General features: G+C 42.3%; 1 protein-coding gene across 1 annotated transcript; it reads left to right on the top strand.

Annotated features, from left to right (window-relative positions):
• Positions 1 to 738: 738 nt before the first annotated feature.
• Positions 739 to 10,032, top strand: LOC139373573 (terminal nucleotidyltransferase 5A-like). Its single transcript, XM_071114237.1, has 2 exons — positions 739 to 1,141; positions 8,863 to 10,032. The coding sequence occupies exons 1-2, from the start codon at positions 986 to 988 to the stop codon at positions 9,892 to 9,894; spliced, it is 1,188 nt and encodes a 395-aa protein (XP_070970338.1). The 5' UTR covers positions 739 to 985; the 3' UTR covers positions 9,895 to 10,032.
• The last annotated feature ends 12,644 nt before the right edge of the window (positions 10,033 to 22,676 follow it).

Here is a 22,676-nt window from a genome sequence, read left to right as displayed (position 1 = left end):
AATGGGGCCCCGGACCCAAAGAGTTTGAGAACCAGTGCATTATAGAGAGTGAGGTTGCTGGCTGGTCAGGCCAGTTTGGAACTTATGTGGAAAAAATGCAGTCTAATAATTCACAATAACCAGAGTAAAGGCTCTCGTCAAGCTGCATCACTAAAGAGTTCATTATTGCGCTAGAAAATGTAAGGTAGTATAATTTCCGTTTGAGCCAATGTAGTATGTAGTGTTAACCGGAATGCAGTCTCCACAACTGCTGAAACATTGTCTTTAATTGTCAATCGCGCTATAAAGCGGATCTTCAGCGCTACTGACTGAATAGAGCCCTAACTCTATCATTCTAGAGTAGACAGTTAAATAAAATGTTGTTCTTATGATTCAATTGTTGTTGTTGTTATTATTATTATTATCAGTCTATTACATGTCTACTCACTCTACAGAACAGAAGATGTGTTTAGCCAATAGACCGTGTAAATAGCCCTCTAATGCGTATACTAAATGTGACTGAAGTATCCAATGACAGCAACAGACTGGTCTCTGCTGACGCAAAGGAAGTGGGTATGTGCGCATGGCCGCTTGTAGTCTTCTGTGTCTTGAGGTAGGTCTTCATAAACCTGCTGAACAGCCAATCAGGACGTTTATGTTAATCCCATATTCTTAAAACCCGTCAATATGCCTCTAGCTGGATTACAGCTAGAAGTGTGTCACAGCGCAGGAGAATATTGGAGATGCCACACCGTTCAGTTTACGGGTCTATGATTTGCATGTGCAGAACTCTCTCGGATCTTCAGCCTAGATTGTTTAGAAACTTCTGTTCTAAGCGAATCTGAGAAGCGCAACAGGAACGATTTTGTTTGATTTCTTGTCGATTTCAAGTTTCATTCCAACTTCAAAAGAAACACTTATTTGGGGAATTGCTTTGGTACTGTCCATAATAGCCTACATCAACTAAACTACCAAAGAATTGACTACTTTTCCAAATCCCATCGTCATGTCCTCCGGGGATGAGTCGGAGCAGAGTCGGCGGTTCTGTGTGTTGTCTTGGGAGCAGGTGCAGAGGTTGGACTCTATTCTCGGAGAGAGCGTCCCTATTCACGGACGCGGAAACTTCCCGACGCTCTCTGTACAGCCTCGGCAGATAGTGCAGGTGAGATAACGGCTTTGGTCTGGGGAGTTCTGGAGCGCATGCAGCCCGATATTGGAAAACGATACTTTTGTCTAGCCAAACTCATCTCATACGGCTGTTATTTTACATTATTTTAAATAGTTCAATATTTATCTAATTCAGTCTGATCATGACGCGCTTTAGTGAATGAATAGCCAACTCAGGAATGTGCATTAAATATATTTTTTTAAACGCACGAACGCTTGCACACTTTTACTCAGGTAGGCTACACACGCACACTCACAGTACATTGAAGTAGAATTTGATAGGTAGGCTAAGAAAAGTGTAAGGAAAGCAGTGTATTTTGGGAGCATTCCAATGCTAACCATGTCATCTTTGTGTAATATCATAATCTAGACCAGTCTCATTTCTCAGCACTGTGGCTGAGGATAAAAAGCTCCAATATTCTTCAATATCAGGTCAGATAACATCTGTGAATATGATTATTGGCCAGTCGTGTTGGCATGCTCATATACTGAATTTTTGCAATAGCCTACTCAAGGTATTGTAAATATACTGGGGTGCCTTGGTAGCCTACATTTGAATATCCACCCATTGCAGTGAATCATGACTTATGAATCCTCATGAGTGACAGTAATGTTATTTACATTCACTTCCACAGACAGGAGGAGATCTCAAGGAGCAGATGATCTAATGACTTAACTGACATTTTCCACTTTCTCATTCCAATGCTTCTGCCACCAGAAATGTCATTGGTCAAGGAAACCATACAACTTGTACACAGGGAGAGACAGTAAAGTACATTGAATTATAATTGGTGGAGTGCAGAGACTTTGAGAATGTAAAAGATTCCTCTCCAGTCTCTTTTCATTGATGAAACGAATGCTTGTGATCTGTATTAATAGAGCAGACCTATGTGAAGGATGTACGCTCTATCCATGTTGTTCATCAGAGAAAATCCCCTGGCTGGAAAGGTCTACAGTGGGCTCTGGCTGGCCATGCAGCTCCATACCATCGGCAGTAAGCATTAGTGCATATCTCCAGTAACATGTTCCCTTCCTCTCTCTCCCCTACCTGGAAAACCAACTGATCCAACCCAGGGCCTAAATAAGAAATGTCTTCATACAACCAGAAATGTGTTCTTCCAGGTGTTCCACAGGGCTCTCAATAGGGGCCTGTTCACTGAAACGCTGTCATCTAGATAACATCTGTTTATTGTGCGGCTCCATATTGTTGTGTGTGTGTCTGTGTGTGTCCGTGTGTGTCCGTGTGTGTCTGTGTGTGTCTGTGTGTGTCCGTGTGTGTCCGTGTGTGTCCGTGTGTGTCTGTGTGTGTCTGAGCAGTGGGAGGTGTCAAAGAAAAGTCTCACTGTTGGTGATTTAGTGCACACGAGAAGTCTCACACTTCATTTAGGGCAGTGGATTGTGGGTAGTTAAGCCATCATTGGGTTGACAGCTCTGAGGAACTATACAATAGGCTACACACACACACACACACACACACACACACACACACACACACACACACACACACACACACACACACACACACACACACACACACACACGCACACACACACGCACACACACACACACATGCACACACACATGCACACACGCACACGCACATGCACACACATGCACACACACGCACACGCACACACACACACACCACAGGGGGTTGGTGACACCTTAATTGTGGAGGACAGATTTGTGGTAATGGTTGGTGCAGAAGGTGGAATAGTATCAAATGCATCAAACAAATGGTTTCCATTTGCTCCGTTTTCGGACATTATTATGAGCCACAGCCTCCTGTGACACACACACACTAGCCAGTAGGCCTACCCAGTGGTTTTATACAGCTGAGATTACATATCCAGACATTGAATGTGTTTTAGTGTGTCAGATCAGATATTACTTCATGTTAACAGTAGGGTGGTAGAGGTAGAGCTAGGGGGCTAACCTGTTTTACTTGGCTTGGCCACCCAAGCAAAGGGAACACACTTTTTCCAGGTTTGCTCGAATCTAATTCAGGGTGTAGATTCTAGAATAGAGTAGAATACAATAGAGACTGACTGAGTGCACAGTAGGGCAAAGCCTGAGTAAGATCTGGTTTCGTTTTTGTTTGTTGTTTCTTCATCCCTGCTCTTGTTTCACCATTGTGAGTTTACTGGAAGTGAGCTCTACTTTCCTGGGTGGCGTCGATGGCTTCCATATCTGGGGCAGGATGGGGAAACTGGATTAGTTAGTCAGTCACTCAAGTAACAGGGGCCTTAGAGGGTCAGGACTCTTGACAAGGTTGACATGGTATGAGTAGACCCTAAACACTCACATACTCACACACTCACACACCACAATACTAGCCCAGTCACCTGGTTCTGTTGTGGGCCCTGCCAGATTGTAAACCAACTCCTCTGTCGGTCTATTGTTGGTGAGACTCAACGGCATTATGACACCACACGTCTCCACAGATAGAGTAACAGGAAAGGAACATATTTTGGGCTTACACTACAGTGTATAGCTCTGTTAGTCTTCTACATATAGGCGTGTGCATTCCTGTTGCTGGCTTTCAAGGAGGCCTTTGCGGGGAAATGCCAGCTGAACTCAACATTCTCTCTCTCTCTATGAGGTAGAATCTTTTTTTATATTTAACTAGGCAAGACAGTTAATAATAAATGTTTATTTACAATGACGGCCTATTAACAGTGGGTTAACTGCCTTGTTCAGGGGCAGAACAACAGATTTTTATCTTGTCAGTTCGGGAATTCGATCCAGCAAACTTTCAGTTACTGGCCCAACGCTCTAACCACTAGGCTACCTGCATCTGCATCTACCTGCATGTTATTAATGAGTACTGTATCACCAGTCTAGTGTTATTAATGAGTACTCTATCACCAGTCTAGTGTTATTAATGAGTACTGTATCACCAGTCTAGTGTTATTAATGAGTACTGTATCACCAGTCTAGTTTTATTAATGAGTACTGTATCACCAGTCTAGTTTTATTAATGAGTACTGTATCACCAGTCTAGTTTTATTAATGAGTACTGTATCACCAGTCTAGTGTTATTAATGAGTACTGTATCACCAGTCTAGTGTTATTAATGAGTACTGTATCACCAGTCTAGTGTTATTAATGAGTACTCTATCACCAGTCTAGTGTTATTAATGAGTACTGTATCACCAGTCTAGTGTTATTAATGAGTACTGTATCACCAGTCTAGTTTTATTAATGAGTACTGTATCACCAGTCTAGTGTTATTAATGAGTACTGTATCACCAGTCTAGTGTTATTAATGAGTACTGTATCACCAGTCTAGTTTTATTAATGAGTACTGTATCACCAGTCTAGTTTTATTAATGAGTACTGTATCACCAGTCTAGTTTTATTAATGAGTACTGTATCACCAGTCTAGTGTTATTAATGAGTACTGTATCACCAGTCTAGTGTTATTAATGAGTACTGTATCACCAGTCTAGTTTTATAAATGAATGCTGGTTCAGGTGCCGTGACCACCCACAGCAAGGCAACAAATTCAGCTCTGAGGAAAACCCCATCATCTGTTCCTGCTAGCCTACTGACAGTACCCTGAGTATAGTGTGACTGGGCTGGGCTGCCTCTGCTTGCCTTCTGGGCTGACTTGACCGGATGCCAGGGTCATAGACTACTGAACATCTCATTCATTTACTGATGCCATTTACTTGGCTTGGCTGGGTCTTTCTGTGACTCTCTGTCCAGGCCAGGCAGTGCTCTAACTGGTGTCTAGGGGACCATGGGGTTTAGCTGGCTAATGGCTGTTTTTGACTCTGTTTTCCCACTAAAATAATAAAACACATTCAGGCTGCACTCAGACTGAAGTTAAGTTCCAAATGGCAGCCTATTCCCTATATAGTGCACTACGTATGGAATAGGGTGCTATTTAGGAGACACACAGACTGAGGTAAATGGACTACTAGAGGAAACCCGCCAGACTGGAGTAGGAATGCAAAGAGTCTGTACATAACATGTCGCCAAGACATTGTCAACACCACACCGTCTGGTCAGTTTGTGGCTTTTTTTATACGTCTCTAGCTTCTCCTGGTCGACTTCGAGAGGAAGTGTCTCCCCTTAGCTCAACTTCACCCGGTGCTTGTTGCGTAACGCGGGAATGGAATGGCTTGCTTTTGGAGAGGTAGAAGAAAGGGCGTTACTTCTTACTTTTGGAGACCCTTTTGTGTTATGAGACATTATCAGTGGGTCGTACGTGCTTAATGTAAGTCTTACAAGTCATTATAACCATGTAATGCATTACACCTGGAGGCATTCAGGTTGACCTATTCCATTCAGTTAGACCTGTTCCATTCAGTTAGACCTATTCCATTCAGTTAGACCTATTCCATTCAGTTAGACCTATTCCTTTCAAGTTGACCTATTCCATTCAGTTAGACCTATTCAATTCAGTTAGACCTATTCCATTCAGTTAGACCTATTCCATTCAGATAGACCTATTCCACTCAGTTAGACCTATTCCATTCAGTTAGACCTATTCCATTCAGGATGACCTATTCCATTCAGTTAGACCTATTCCATTCAGGTTGACCTATTCCATTCAGTTAGACCTATTCCATTCAGTTAGACCTATTCCATTCAGGTTTACCTATTCCATTCAGTTAGACCTACTTGTCATTGGACGCAGTAACATATCACACAGCCCATATTAAGGACAATTATTTCCTCATTGTTTGTTTCAGGCTAGCAGTATGTATAACTATCTTAATGGTATCATCATGGGTTGATACCTGATACCCAACCCTATGTTTGGTAAGGCAATTATTACTGTTTATTATCGTGAATACTGCTTTTAGCTTAGTCAAACCTAATTCCAATATACGTACATGTGCATCTGGGTTCATTGAAGCATATATTCCAGTTTCTATGAATCATTGATTATTCCACGAGGACTCTGGGAAATGATTCATATATATTCTGGTGTTTGTTTCCACAGAAAGACGGAAGAAGCCTTTAATATTCTGGATGTTTTTATTAGTGACCATCTGTCCGGAGGTCGGGTTACCAATAGAAACAGATTGCTTTGCTCACTGGAACACAGTAGGGTTCCATAAACTGCTTTTATTGCTTACTCAATTCTCTGTTAATTCCGCCCCTCAAAAGGATTGGCTTTGAAACTCAACATTCATTATTTCTTAACCTTTAGTTTACATTTTGAACCTTTTCCTCAATAGACCTTTTCATGGTGGTGTCATTTTTCATTGTGAGTACCACTACCCCTTCCCTTGGAACCCTGTCAGTGGACCATATTAATATTCTTCAATTACACCACTGTGTGTTTCTGGGTCTGGGTAAAGGAGGCTACAATTAAAGGACAGGACGGATTTTGCAAGAGTTTTGTCAGAGAGGGAGACAACACATATGATGCATGTCTCAATTTGCCTGTTTTTTTGGTCTGTCTTTGTTTTTAGGTTGGTAGGGAGGAGGCCGTAACCTAAATTCATGAATGGGGGATCTAGCTATGTTAGGTCAAAGACTCGGCAGAACACTCCTTTCCTGGCATGGTGGTGAAGCCAACAAAACCTAATTCCTCAGGCACAACTTTGTTTGCATGTGTGTTCCCGAAACAAATGTATGGCACAGACGTCAATCCAATTCATTGAAATTACGTAGAAACAACATTGATTCAAGCAGCATAGTACCTTTATTTAACTAGTCAAGTCAGTTAAGAACAAATTCTTATTTTCAATAACAGCCTAACAGTGGGTTAACTGCCTGTTCAGGGGCAGAACGACAGATTTGTACCTTGTCAGCTCGGGGATATGAACTTGCAACCTTTCGGTAACTAGTCCAACGCTCTAACCACTAGGCTACCCTGCCTCCCCATCTTGAGCTGGTTAAAACCATATTTCATTGTGGGTGGTGACTGATACAGATATCCACTTTGTAATGAAATGGTGGCACTGTAACAACTGCATAAAATAGGCATTTTGATTGTAAAGAGAGTGGGTAGGTAGCTTATGTTGTTATGTCAATCTTATGCTTAAATGGTAAACTTGATCCGACCTGGAAATGGAAATAGATTGTATGTGGTTGTGTACATATACAGACTAGATACAGATACCTGGTTAGATACTTGGATCAGTGTCTGGATAAAGATACCAAGTGTGTGTACTTGGTAACCCTGGTCAGGCCTGTTAAGTATTGTCCCAGTTTCTTGTTTTCCTCGTTGGAGTGTTGTGACAGTCAGTCCCCGCTGCCTTTAGCTTCCCTTAACTCCAGGATCCACCCCAGATGGTTCTGTTCTGTGACGCAATAAGCTCATGAACCATTTCTTTACCAAGTACAGTATGCTGTTTATATTACCAAATAGGGAAAATATGTTTTCAGTATGGCGCAATCATACCAGAGTTTATAAGTTCACAAGCCAACCCCATTTGTCTACGTCTCACAGATGTGTAATGTTTCTTTTCGATAACCTCCAGGTCAGCTGGGTTTCCTCCAGAAGTTAGAGACAAAAGACATGCACTGGCTTGCTGTGTTCCACAGAAAAATCTCTGATTCTCCATGCATTACAATCAGAGGCTGTATCTCTCTGCGTGAGGAAAAATGGCATTAGGAGTATATGAACTAATTAAAAGGCTGTGCATTGCAAAAAACAGAAACTCTTCTCACAATCTTTTGATAGTAATGATTACATTTGCTATTCCACCTTGTTGCTTGTCATTATTTGGGTCGTTCCACTAATTCAGTGCCTTTTTAGAAGTGTAACTTGATTTCACCTAATTGTAATATTCTGTCATAAAGAGCACATGTTCAACTTAATAAAAAACATGCTTTCCCATCTCAAGAGTTCAAATTTAAAAAATACTATAGCAAAGTGACAGGGTTGACAATTTCATCTTAAATCAGCCTTAAATCCCTCAAATGCTAAAACATTTCTAGCCCGTGTATCTATGGGTAACAGGTTTGACATGTTACGCTCAACCTGCTCAGTTTTCCACCACAAAACACTAGAAAAGGGGACAAAAGAGTAGAACCAGCTCACCTGCTTTTACACTATGACATGTTCAATGTTTCTTTTGAAGAAATAATAATTAAAAAGGAATAGTTTCACCATATTAAATCTTCCTAGAAGTGACACGACCCATTAACTGTTTGGTTCCTCTTTACGCCCCCCTGAGTTGCTCTCTATTCTCATCCACACAACAAATGATTGGATGCTAGTATTTTATATTTACTGTTATGAGCATACGTTGAAAGCAAGGTGAACCATTCCTTGATTGAAATGTAAATATTAAAACATTTTTTAAAGTGGCAGTGACCATGAAAGCTACGTTTCAACTTGCAGTGGCATGCATTTTCAGTGCATAGTTCTTTGAATGAATCACCCTAGTTTGTATGGATATCTCTCTCTTAGATCACGAACATATCTCGGCCGCAGATCACTCATAGATATCGCTCAGGTGTCAAACTCATTCTATGGAGGGCCATGTGTCTGCAGGTTTTCACTCCACCCTTGATCAGTTAAGGTCACCGATTAGGTAGGAACTCTCCTCACTTGGTTGTCTAGGTCTTAAAATTAAAAGGAAAAAAACTAAAACCATGGAAGGAGTTTAACACCCCTGCTCTATAAGATCACTTGAAAGCAACAACAAAAAATACGTATTTGATCGGAAAAGAAAATTGACAATAAAGTGTACTAATAATACCTCTCAGATCACTCACCCATGTTTCTCTCTCTCTTCTGTGCAGGTGGTTCGGGCACGTCTGCAGGAGCGTGGTGTGGTGGTCCGGGATGTGAAGCTGAACGGTTCAGCAGCCAGCTATGTGCTCCACCAGGACACCGGCCTGGGCTACAAGGACCTGGACCTTATCTTTGGCCTAAACCTGACTGATGACAAGACCTTTCGTGTGGTCAAAGATGTGGTCCTGGACAGCCTGGTGGACTTCCTACCTCCGGGGCTCAGCCGTGTCTCGCCTATGACCCTCAAAGAGGCCTACGTCCAGAAGCTGGTGAAGGTGTGCAACGACACAGACCGCTGGAGCCTGATCTCCCTCTCCAACAACACGGGGAAGAACGTGGAGCTGAAGTTTGTGGACTCTCTGCGGAGGCAGTTTGAGTTCAGCGTGGACTCGTTCCAGATTGGTCTGGACTCACTGCTGCTGTTCGACCGCTGCTCAGAGACGGCCATGTCCATGTCTGAGAGCTTCCACCCCACCGTGGTCGGTGAGAGCATGTACGGGGACTTCCAGGAGGCCCTGGGACACCTCCGCACCAGGACCATAGCCACGCACAGCCCTGAGGAGATCCGGGGCGGAGGACTGCTGAAGTACTGCCACCTGCTAGTGCGGGGGTTTAAACCGGACTCAGAGGCTCATATGAAGCTGCTGCAACGCTACATGTGCTCTCGTTTCTTCATCGACTTCCCGGACATTGGCGAGCAGCAGCGTAAGCTGGAAGCGTATCTCCAGAACCACTTCAACGGCATGGAGGACAAGCGCTATGACTGCCTGGTGACGCTGCGGCATGTGGTGGACGAGAGCACCGTGTGCCTGATGGGCCATGAGCGCCGCCAGACGCTGGCACTGATCTCGGCGCTGGCGCTACGGGCCATGGCAGAGCAGAACGCCATCCCGGCCCTGGCTAACATCACCTGTTACTACCAGCCGGCTCCTTACGTCAGGGACGTCAACTTCAGTAACTACTACATAGCGCGGGTCCAGTCGCCCATGAGTAACTCTTATAGTAACTCTTACCACAGAACATGGCTCCCTTGCAGCTGAGTGATGTGGATCTGTGTAAGAGGACTGTGTTGTATGTTGTGTTTTTTAAGCTTCTAGTTTCTCTGTTTTAGTCTCAAATGGTACCCTATTCCCTATATAGTGCAGTACTTTACATGACCAGGAAACTATATAGGGAATAGGGTGCCATTTGAGACACACCTCTGTCTCATGGTAACGTGAGCTGAGCAGTTTGATAGAGTGCTTTGCTCAGTCCACCTGTAGCAAAATGGCTTCTTGTGGGAGACTTGAGGACAACGTCCACTGAGGACCAAAAAAAGGAAACATTTGTATTGAATTGTATCTTTTTGCCAAATCTTCAACTGCAACCATTCCCACTAAGTTATATCAATGAATACTGCTGTAAATCTGATTTGAGACGTTGTTATGATGTTTTGTTAGCTTTTTTTTCTGAAGCGTTGGCTTCTTTGTTATATGTATGGTGAAGACTGGTGGTCTATTTTGATGTGTGGAAAACGGTTGAAACGTGATGGAATAACTTTTCAGCATCCCAGTCGCGATGAGGGACTTTAAGTGTATTTGGATACATAAAAGGAAATATAAGAAACCAGAAATCTGAATTCTGTTCTGACTGTGGTTTCAATTGATCTTTTCATTTGAAGATGTAAGGACCAAATAATAACATTTTTGTGTAGTGTGAAGAAAACAAAACAGACTTTTGTGATTCTAAGTGCCTGAAATACCAACCGACATCTTAAAGTAGTTTACTTTGTAAATGAAATAACTGTTTTTGGATATTTTTCACCCAGGTTACTGTACATTTCTCAATCCAGGGTCAGGGTATTTCTTTTTCAAATAATAAAAAAAGATACAAAATGGAAACATTGGTGTTATCTCCTTCTTCCTCTATCGACACATTCATAATGGTTTCAGACATACAGTGCCTTGCGAAAGTATTCGGCCCCCTTGAACTTTGCGACCTTTTGCCACATTTCAGGCTTCAAACATAAAGATATAAAACTGTATTTTTTTGTGAAGAATCAACAACAAGTGGGACACAATCATGGAGTGGAACGACATTTATTGGATATTTCAAACTTTTTTAACAAATCAAAAACTGAAAAATTGGGCGTGCAAAATTATTCAGCCCCCTTAAGTTAATACTTTGTAGCGCCACCTTTTGCTGCGATTACAGCTGTAAGTCGCTTGGGGTATGTCTCTATCAGTTTTGCACATCGAGAGACTGAAATTTTTTCCCATTCCTCCTTGCAAAACAACTCGAGCTCAGTGAGGTTGGATGGAGAGCATTTGTGAACAGCAGTTTTCAGTTCTTTCCACAGATTCTTGATTGGATTCAGGTCTGGACTTTGACTTGGCCATTCTAACACCTGGATATGTTTATTTTTGAACCATTCCATTGTAGATTTTGCTTTATGTTTTGGATCATTGTCTTGTTGGAAGACAAATCTCCGTCCCAGTCTCAGGTCTTTTGCAGACTCCATCAGGTTTTCTTCCAGAATGGTCCTGTATTTGGCTCCATCCATCTTCCCATCAATTTTAACCATCTTCCCTGTCCCTGCTGAAGAAAAGCAGGCCCAAACCATGATGCTGCCACCACCATGTTTGACAGTGGGGATGGTGTGTTCAGGGTGATGAGCTGTGTTGCTTTTACGCCAAACATAGCGTTTTGCATTGTTGCCAAAAAGTTCAATTTTGGTTTCATCTGACCAGAGCACCTTCTTCCACATGTTTGGTGTGTCTCCCAGGTGGCTTGTGGCAAACTTTAAACAACACTTTTTATGGATATCTTTAAGAAATGGCTTTCTTCTTGCCACTCTTCCATAAAGGCCAGATTTGTGCAATATACGACTGATTGTTGTCCTATGGACAGAGTCTCCCACCTCAGCTGTAGATCTCTGCAGTTCATCCAGAGTGATCATGGGCCTCTTGGCTGCATCTCTGATCAGTCTTCTCCTTGTATGAGCTGAAAGTTTAGAGGGACGGCCAGGTCTTGGTCGATTTGCAGTGGTCTGATACTCCTTCCATTTCAATATTATCGCTTGCACAGTGCTCCTTGGGATGTTTAAAGCTTGGGAAATCTTTTTGTATCCAAATCCGGCTTTAAACTTCTTCACAACAGTATCTCGGACCTGCCTGGTGTGTTCCTTGTTCTTCATGATGCTCTCTGCGCTTTTAACGGACCTCTGAGACTATCACAGTGCAGGTGCATTTATACGGAGACTTGATTACACACAGGTGGATTGTATTTATCATCATTAGTCATTTAGGTCAACATTGGATCATTCAGAGATCCTCACTGAACTTCTGGAGAGAGTTTGCTGTACTGAAAGTAAAGGGGCTGAATAATTTTGCACGCCCAATTTTTCAGTTTTTGATTTGTTAAAAAAGTTTGAAATATCCAATAAATGTCGTTCCACTTCATGATTGTGTCCCACTTGTTGTTGATTCTTCACAAAAAAATACAGTTTTATATCTTTATGTTTGAAGCCTGAAATGTGGCAAAAGGTCGCAAAGTTCAAGGGGGCCGAATACTTTCGCAAGGCACTGTATGTTGTATATGTGATGGATGTATAAAACATAAGTATCTAATAGGTTACAGATCGTCCCTTTCGAATGAGAAGACAGACACAGACATGCAGGGCAAGCAGGTGGAAGGGTCTGTCTCTGTACGACTTAGCAGAGGCATTAAAGGTGCAATCTGCTAAATGTATAGCTGTTTAATTGTCATTTCAATTAATGTTATACCCACTGACATACCCCATCCCTCAGTTTAAAATAATTTTAGGGTTGCTGTTTGTTGAAACACAAATTAGCTGTGGCTTTAAATCTGCTTAAGTCTCCTCTCTCTCCTACTGTATCATGCACTGTGGGCGTCCCTTCAAAATAAATATAATCTATTCTTTCCATTTCTATGATCTCATCAGTCTGACACCAAGGCCCTAAGACACACAAACACTTCCTTGTTCTGTTCTGTTCCCACCCCCTCAACGTTAACATGGGACACTGAATCCCTCTGCCCTCGTAGCCATCCATACATTAGTTACGCCTCCATGTTGTCCATAGTGTCTCATGAGGGGTTTCCTGTATCATTGGAAAGAGGGGTGAAAAGAGATGGCTGTTGCCTGTCTTGTATGAATTGTATTCTGTGTGTTTTGGCTGAGCAGGCAGCTGAGGGCCGGGCTGTCAGATTGAGAAGTTTGAGGTATTATTGTATTGCATTGCATGCCTTTTAGGGACTAGGCTCGTTTATCTTACAGGATTGTTATGCATTACCCCACGCTCGTCACTGAATACTCTTACCATGTCTCCCTGGTCCTACATCTGTTTGTTCTGTCTTGCCATTGGCCAGAAAGGAGTTGGCTATACAACACAAACAGATCTGGGAACAGGATCGGGCTCTATTCAATCCACATCACGGAAGTTTAGTTTTACAGCATGATTTCAATTTAAAGACAATGCTCCGATATATCTGAGACTGCATTCACGTTAAACACGGCAAATGTCTGATCGATCGGAAATGACCGTACATTTCTATCGCGGAGTCTGTAACGCTTCAGCCCTAGTCTTTCTCTGAACTTTGACCCTGGTGTGTTCTGCATGTCTGAGCCCTGGGAATTTGCAACATCAGGCAGTGGAGTGTAGAACAGACACCCCTGATAGAAATTGAACACAGGGAATTTGGCCTGTTATTATAATAGTTAACTGAGAAAAACACCGCAAGTGACAAATGAGTTCTTTATAAAAGTTCATTTGAGAGGAAAAGAGTCTGTCATCGGGATGAAAATGTGAGGAGAAAACTCTCCCTCTCTGGAATAGAGCTGTCAGAGCTGTTGGTTCGTTTATCCCGTACAGAGAAGGCAGGAGAAAGAGAACATGGAGACAAGTAGGAACACCCTTGGAGCTTTCCCCTGGAAGAACACACACACTCCTGCACTGAGACACTGACACACGGGTTGTCGTCGTCTCACTGCTTTTTTAACTAACTAACCATTTCTTCTGTGCTTGGTACACCAGACCTCATGACTCACCCACAGAGCTGGGTGTGTGTGTGTGCATTAGTATTGGTATTTTATTAGGATCTATTATAGGACTGTAATATAAAGGGTGCACTATATAGTGCTTTTGGAACTTTTGGGGTGTCATTTGGGACATAGCCAGAGTCCACAGTAGTCTTGAACATCTCTACCTCAGCAGGAACAGCTTCTGCTCATCTCCTCCTGTCTTCTGTGGGCTGCGTGGGTGGGCTGCCCTCTATTACACACAGCCATGAGGGTAGGCACGTTTCTCTGTCTCCCACCACAGACTGTACAGCCTAATTTGACCCACTATCATATTTTCCTCACTGAGTCATCTGCTGTGGATGCCAAGCCCACTGTCCTCACTGTGTGTGTGTGGTGTGCGTGTGTCTGTTTTTCTGTCTGGGTCAGGCTGATAGGATCGTAGGAATATTGGTTTAGAACTTCTTCTCTGTGTGTGTGTGTGTGTGTGTGTGTGTGTGTGTGTGTGTGTGTGTGTGTGTGTGTGTGTGTGTGTGTGTGTGTGTGTGTGTGTGTGTGTGTCTGATTGTCTGATTGTCTGTCTGGGTCAGGCTGATAGGATCTTAGGAATATTTGCTGGCTGTTTAGAGCCTCTTCAGTGTGTGTGTGAGTGTGTGTGCACATGTTTTTGAGCTGGGGTAGGGAAGAGGTCCATCAGAGATGCCCCAGAGGATAAACACTGTCTCCACGGTAACAGGCCTCACATCACCACACCAACCCCCAACTGTCCTGCACTGGTGGTCGCTGCGGAAACCAGGATATACATAAATAAACAACACATTTCTAAATAAAGTGGCTGAATTTGGTCTGAAGAGGACCCCAAATAATCTTGTGATACACTGAGGGCCAAGGACAAAATTAGTTAGTAGTGTATTAGCCTGGAATCCAAACTAGCTATCGTTCTCTTTAAGTATTGTTTCTGAGAAATGTACAGTTTGGACTCCAGACTAGTAATGTATATATGGGATTGTTCTTTATCATGACATACTTGAGATATATTGTTTATTTCCTGAGATATATCTTTCCTGATGAGTCCTAGAAGAAACCAAAGCCTGGAGTAGTGAAGGGTATGGAGATTCCACCATCCACACACCTTGACAAGCAGCATGGTGAGCTAGAAAGAAGAAAAGTAAAATAGGGTGAAGGAGGAAAAGAGAAGGAAAGGAGAAGTGATTACAATGTGAGGAGGGACATCGGCAAATTAGAAGGCAAGCCAAAGACAGCTGTGCTTTTATATCAAGCTTGGTAGCCAACATCATGTACATGAAATACAAACAGTGTCGTAAAAGAACTAAGTATAACAAAAATGCCCCAATCAAGAAGTTATCAAACCAAATAAATACCCTAATTCAAGATGCAGTGAATGAATGGGTGCAAGCAGATTGATAGTTATTTCAATCTTTATGGTGTAGAATGGAGGAAGTGGTGCTGGAGGTTCTCCTGTAAACTGTTATTTACACTGCATGGCCTGGATCCCAAATGGCACCCTATTCTCTATTTAAGTGCACTACTTTTGACCATGGCCCATAGGGCATAGGTTGCCATTTGGGATGCAAACATGGTGATGCTCCATCATCATGGAGGCTGTTGGCAGGCAGATTACAGGAGCTGCAGAGCAGACCTTCTATTTGTAGACACTGGGGCATTCATAGTGGCTGCTGCCTTGTTGATGGTGTTTATTGGTTGCCTTAAGAGGCACTGCTAAGACTGGTCCCAGATCTGTTTGTGCTGTATCAGTAGCGGTGTGTGGGGAAGCCAAATCAGGGGAAAAAAGACATATTACAACCTACATGTGATGATAATTGCGTTGTTTGCACTATAACCTGTTAGTTCATATGCCTTGACACCGTGATACATAGGTCAAAGGCCGAGACAATAAGAAGACACAGTGTCAGAATAAATTCAACCACCTTTGTTTAATCACAAAACCAGAGAGCAACATCTGTCCGGTGAAGTCCACAAATCATATTGCAGGTGTGGTCAAGCAAGTTAATGTTTCCAACATTTTCGGACTAGTCAACAAATATTGATTTATAACCACAGAAAGTTACCCCAAGTCACAGAGAAAACAGGAGCTGCCTCCACTATTCCAGCACCATTTACACTTCAACATTTCACATCATCAAATCACCTCTGCTTAGTCTAGTACAGTGACAACTAAAAGATACCAAAAATGTAGTCCTATATATATATATGATGTGGCTGTCCATGTTACTGATTTGTGTGCATGCGTTTGTGTGTGCAAGTAGATCAAACATGTTGACTTACCCTACTTGCCATCCTGCTCTTTCATGTTGCTTAAACAATCTATGAATCTGTCATACAATACACACTTTCAGTCTGTCCTAGGCCACCTGGCTATAATGCTTTCTCGCTAGCCTTAGCCTTAACTTCCTTTCATGGGCAACACCATTATAATCATTGGCCAGAATGGAGAATTAAGTAAAACCACAAGTCCAAATCCCTATCTCCATTCATTGTTAATTTAGGAAATCGCTAGCTAGTGTCGCGTCTTTGGCTATACTGGTTTAAGTGATATGACATGCTATTCTATAAAATAATTTCTCTGTAATTAATATTACCCGACTAAGCTAATCATGTAAATGTAATTAACTAGAATGTCGGGGATCCACGAAAGGATGTTTATAGAGCTGTCATCTTCCGAATAAACTCCTAAAGACCTGGTAATCTTTTACCTCAATAGCAGTCAATATTTAATCGTCACCTTATTCAGTCTCATCTGAAAGTTGTAAATTCTTCTTGGCTAACAAGTTGAATCAGCAATACAAAATTTGGTTTAATTATTTATTTACTAAATACCTAAATAATCACACAGAATTACATCTACACAGAATGGATCATACATTGATTATAAATGATGTCATCAAGGAAAATGTCCCTAGCGGACGGAACAGATATGACGGCTGGTTACACAAAGAAAGGGGGTTGGCTTTTGAATAAAAGAGCGGGAAGACTGAGGAACAAAAATATTTTGCGTCATAGGCAGCTATGCTATCGTAAATACAGTATCTTATGCATTCTAAATTACCACCCATTTGAAAAAGGAAAATGAAATAAATATTTACTCTGAGCTGCGCTTCTGTACATTGGTCGTAGATAGAAGGCCGGGTTGTCCAGCATGGATCTCTTGTCCTCTGAAGAATGTCTAGTGGTGAACTGGAGCATGGTAGAATGTATACTCTGTCCATCCTCTCCTAGCCATCGTTTACAGCTGCTGTTGCTAACGCAATGGCTAGGAGATATCACTTCTTTAGTGAATAAGAGTTCAAAGTTCATACCAAGTTGCCATACTTCAAGCTCATGCTATATATTCTGGCTGGTATAGTCGAAATTCATCATTTCAGCGTGTTGATCGTCATCTTCACATTGAAATTCGATGCTAATTTCGTTAGGTTCTTGTCGTTCAACCAGAGCTCACGCCGATGTTGGCTTAGTTTTGTATTAGATCTTTGTCCTTTCAACGTGGGGACCGCAAGTCCTCACATCCTTGGAACAGAAAGTTGGATTTTCGTCAACGGGCTTATATCGGGGTGAAGAGAAGGGCGTGTTTCATAGTTTACAACCAATGTCTGTTCACTTGGGCGGGGCCTCTGAGTGAGCAGAGTTTCTCTATACCAAACCGTGCCCTCATTTAAGAAGCTAAAATTACATTTAATCTTTTCACAAATAGTTTCATATTTAAACATTTAAATAACATAACAATTCCATGTGAATCTGATTCAAACTGAACCAAGATTCAGTTTATGGCATCCTGTCATTAGTAGTAATGTCTCAGACAACAACTGATCTGAGATCATATTCATTAAGTACCAACGCATATTTTCAATTGGTTGGATTATCGAAATATGGTTCCGTTTCCAACCTTTTGATGTTACCAGACTCTCTATGTTTCAAAGGCTTTACAAGAGTCAACTCTATAAAGTAGAGAGAGCGAAAAGGGGAAAGGTATTTATGGGGGTCATAAACCTCCCCCAACAGACCAACGTCATGACACTCGCCACCGGAGGACAACGACACAACGAGATGCAACAATTCAACTTTTTTCTGTCAATGATGTTTGACTTTTGATGTGATGGGATTAATGTAAAACCAAATACAAACTTCCCTTGACACTATCATGGCAGGCCAAATGCTCGCTGGCTTCCATTGCATTCAATGCTATGGCTGGCAACAATGTCACTGTTCTTTTGACCAGACAGCATCACATAGATGGGTTACACATAAGTGAGATACATTCAGCTTCTTGCAAACTGAAGGAAATGTATGGTACACAGAGATGAAAGATACAAAATAATGTATGTTTTTTTCTTGGTCCATTTTTGGGGAAGCATGTCTTCCCTTGGCATCCATGAATACACGTCACTGTGCTGTATAGCTAACACGCAGGCATAGGTGTTGGCAGACAGTACAAACAGATCTGGGACCAGGTTAGGTTGCCTCCATAAATTGGATGAAATCCTTACTTAGCCAACATATGGTTCGCTGTGACCACACTCTATGAAGGAGTCAAGTTTGTCGCCCCTCTAGTTAAACTCTCTTTCATTCAAATAGCATATTGGGTCCAATGTGTGTGTAGTCATTAGACATTTCCCAGAGAGAACTTTTTCAACCTCTGACCTTCTTCACTATGTCCTTGGCTGAACATGCTGTACGACCGGTTTATCCATATTTTGCTCTTCGGGGGAGACGTTAGCTAACCTGCATATTATGACTGGCATCATAGATACTCCACAGAGCCCTTCTCTGTGTTCTCATGACCAATATGGGTGGAAATGGAACGTTCCCTGAATCTTATCCTGTTGAAACATTCCCAGACTGAAAAATAATGAACACAGTTCTTAGGAGAGACAACCAGACCATACAACAGGGTGGAGTCTGTAAACAAAGAACGAAGCACATTCGGAGTGTGTCAGACAACGTCCAAAATGGCACCCTATTCCCAACATAGTGCACTACCTTTGACCAGAGTACTATGGGCTCTGGTCAAAATAAGTGCATTATGTAGGGAATAGAGTTCCATTTTGGATTTATCCACAGACAATTTTAGAAATGTCCACCGTAAATGGAAATGTCTTGAAATGTACAATAGGTATTTTTATATTGGCTGGTGAGAGGTGGAGGTGAAACACTCATACGCACATACAGATACACAGGCACGTGACACACAAATAGCACTGTTACCGTGTGATGTCATCACAGCATCAAAAGGCTAAAACTAATGTTATTACAACAACCATTGAAGAACATCGGCTTGGGCCCAAACACCAGCTTGCTTTCATTTAGTTTTGAGATGGGATAGGCGAGGGGGGAAGGGGAGGGGGGTTAGAGGAGCAGTCCACAAGGAGAGGGGTCTCTGCCCCATCCAGCCTGCTTCCTGTCAGCCACAGTAAACACTGGCCTTCTGAAAGGTGGCACTGTTTGTCCCCCCTGAAACCCCGTCCTCATCAATATTAATGTCCACTGTAGTGAATGGCGCCACCGACTGTTAACAGGCTTCTCCCTCTCAACAGGGCAAGATACTCAAGGCACACACACACACACACACACACACACACACACATAGGAAAGGAAATCAGACTGATCTTTGGGAACTCTTCTGCCCTGATACTGTGGATCTGCCTGGGCATGTGGAGTTCCTTACTCTAGGCCTGCTGTGCATATGGATCGGTTTAGACTTATGGAGCCAGACTGCTGGCTGGCTGGCAAACAGAATGTCTTATAGCTCAAGGGAGCGCTTAGGGTGGCTTGGCTTCCATTTATGCTTTATCACTACAGGTAAATTATAAAAGGAGCAGATGTTTAATCACCTTCTACATGAGATGTGAATGTACAGTTGAAGTTGGAAGTTTACATACACTTAGGTTGGAGTAACTAAAAATCCTTTTTCAATCCTTCCACAAATGTCTTGTTAACAAACTATAATTTTGGCAAGTCGGTTTGGACATCTAATTTGTGCATGACACATGTAATTTGTTTACAGACAGATTATTTCACTTATATTTCACTGTATCACAATTTTAGTGGGTCAGAAGTTTACATACATTAAGTTGACTGTGCATTTAAACAGCTTGGAAAATTCCAGAAAATTATGTCATGGCTTTAGAAGCTTCTGGTAGGCTAATTTACATAATTTGAGTCAATTGGAGGTGTACCTGTGGATGTATTTCAAGGCCTACCTTCAAACTCAGAATCTATTTGCTTGACATCATGGGAAAATCAAAAGAAATCAGCCAAGACCTACACAAGTCTGGTTCATCCTTGGGGGCAATATTCAAATGCCTGAAGGTACCATGTTCATCTGTAAAAACAATAGTACGCAAGTATAAACATCATGGGACTACGCAGCCGTCATATTGCTCAGAAAGGAGACACGTTCTGTCTCCTAGAGATGAATGTACTTTGGTTCGAAAAGGCCAAATCAATACCAGAACAACAACAAAGGACCTTGTGAAGATGCTGGAGGAAACAGGTACAAAAGTATCTATATCCACAGTACAACGAGTCCCGTATCGACAAAACCTGAAAGGCCGCTCAAGCAAGGAAGAAGCCACTGCTCCAAAACCACCAGAAAAAAGCCAGACTACGGTTTGCAACTGCACATGGGGACAAAGATCGTACTTTTTGGAGAAATGTCCTCTGATCTGATGAAACAAAAACAGAACTGTTTGGCAATAATGACCATCGTTATGTTTAGAGGAAAAAGGGGGAGGCTTGCAATCCGAAGAACACCATCCCAACCGTGAAGCACGGGGGTGGCAGCATCATGTTGTGGGGGTGCTTTGCTGCAGGAGGGACTGGTGCACTTGACAAAATTGATTGCATCATGAGGCAGGAAAATTATGTGGATATATTGAAGCAACATCAGTCAGGAAGTTAAAGCTTGGTCGTAAATGGGTCTTCCAAATGGACAATGACCCCAAGCATACTTCCAAAGTTGTGGCAAAATGGCTTAAGGACAACCAAGTCAAGGTATTGGAATGGCCATCAAAAAGCCCTGACCTCAATCCTATAGAAAATTTGTGGGCAGAACTGAAAAAGCGTGTGGAGCAAGGAGTTCTAGAAACCTGACTCAGTTACAGCAGCTCTGTCAGGAGGAATGGGCCAAAATTCACCCAACTTATTGTTGGAAACTTGTGGAAGGCTACCTGAAACGTTTGACCAAAGTTAAACAATTTAAAGGCAACGCTACCAAATACTCATTGAGTGTATGTAAACTTCTGACCCACTGGGAATGTGATGAAAGAAATACGATCTGATAAAAATAATCTACTATTCTGACATTTCACATTCTTAAAAATAAAGTGGTTATCCTAACTGACCTAAAAACTGAATTTTTACTAGGATTAAATGTCAAGAATTGTCAAAAACTGAATTTAAATGTAGTTGGCTAAGGTGTATGTAAACTTACGACTTCAACTGTAGCACTTGAAAAATCTGCACCCGTAAAACTTTCACCTAAAGTATATCATAATTGATTGATTGCAAACTGTATCATTCCTCCTCCACCTGGTCATCCCCTGCTTGACAAATTAAACAGGCTGTGTTATGTAACATAATTATCTAAAAGCATAACATATAGGATATGACTTCTCCCTCCCCTGCCCTCCTTGCAGGCCCTTATTCCAGGAGGCCTATTTTATACATCTCCCTCCCCTCCCCTCCCCTGCCCTGCCCTGCCCTATCGTACACAGTAGAAAAAATATCTATCCTATACCTCTGAATAAATCCTCCACAGTAATCTGCACATCTGCTGGAGGGCTGCGTTGAGGCGTGAACAAACTATCCCACATCTGGAAGCCACAATGTGAGAGCTGGACAGGCTGGCCCGGGGCTGGGCAGGGTTGGACAGTGAGGAGCATACTTCTTTGTTCCAAGAAGACCATAGGTCAGTAAGTCAACTAAATATATATGGAACATATTTGGGAGAACTAATGTTAAACATAACTTTCCACATTTTGGTATAAAAGGTTTTCACCCTCTCCTTAACATGGTGGTTGGAAATGAAAAATGTTGTCTTTTGGGTCATACAGTGCATTCGAAAAATATTCAGACCGCTTCCCTTTTTCCACATTTTGTAATGTTACAGCCATTCTTCTAAGATGGATTAAAACACACAGCAATCTACCCCATAATTACAAAGTGAAAACAGGTTTTTAGAAATGTTTGTAAATGTATTAAAAATAAATTCAGAAATACCTTAACTTCTTGTGACTCTCAAAATTGATCCCAGGTGCATCCTGTTTCCATGAGATGTTTCTACAACTTGATTGGAGTCCACCTGTGGTAAATTCAATTGATTGGACATGATTTGGGAAGGCAAACAGTTGACAGTGCACGTCAGAGCAAAAACCAAGTCATGAGGTCGAAGGAATTGTCCATACAGCTCAGAGACAGGATTGTGTTGAGGCACAGATCTGGGGAAGGGTACCAAAACATGTCTGCAGCATTGAAGATCCCCAAGAACAGAGTGGCCTCCATCATTCTTAAATGGAAGAAGTTTGGAACCACTAAGACTCTTCCTGGAGCTGGCCACCCGGCCAAACTGAGCAATCGAGGGAAAAGGGTCTTGGTCAGGGAGGTGACCGAAGAACCCAATGGTCACTCTGACAGAACCCTAGAGTTCCTCTGTGGAGATGAGAGAACCTTCCAGAAGGACAGCCAATCACTCCACCGATCAGGCCTTTATGTTAGAGTGGCCAGACAGAAGCCACTCCTCAGTAAAAGTCACATGACAGCCCTCTTGGA

The sequence above is a fragment of the Oncorhynchus clarkii genome, chromosome 18 (assembly GCF_045791955.1).
Source record: "Oncorhynchus clarkii lewisi isolate Uvic-CL-2024 chromosome 18, UVic_Ocla_1.0, whole genome shotgun sequence".
Taxonomy (NCBI): domain Eukaryota; kingdom Metazoa; phylum Chordata; class Actinopteri; order Salmoniformes; family Salmonidae; genus Oncorhynchus; species Oncorhynchus clarkii.
The sequence above is the reverse complement of the archived record's forward strand: the minus strand, read 5'-3'. Positions and strand labels throughout refer to the sequence as shown.

Coding starts and splice junctions, on each gene's coding strand:
- LOC139373573 (XM_071114237.1), top strand. CDS start 986: ATGTCCTCCGGGGATGAGTCGGAGCAGAGTCGGCGGTTCTGTGTGTTG. Junction 1,142..8,862: donor AGCCTCGGCAGATAGTGCAG/GTGAGATAACGG, acceptor TCTTCTGTGCAG/GTGGTTCGGGCACGTCTGCA.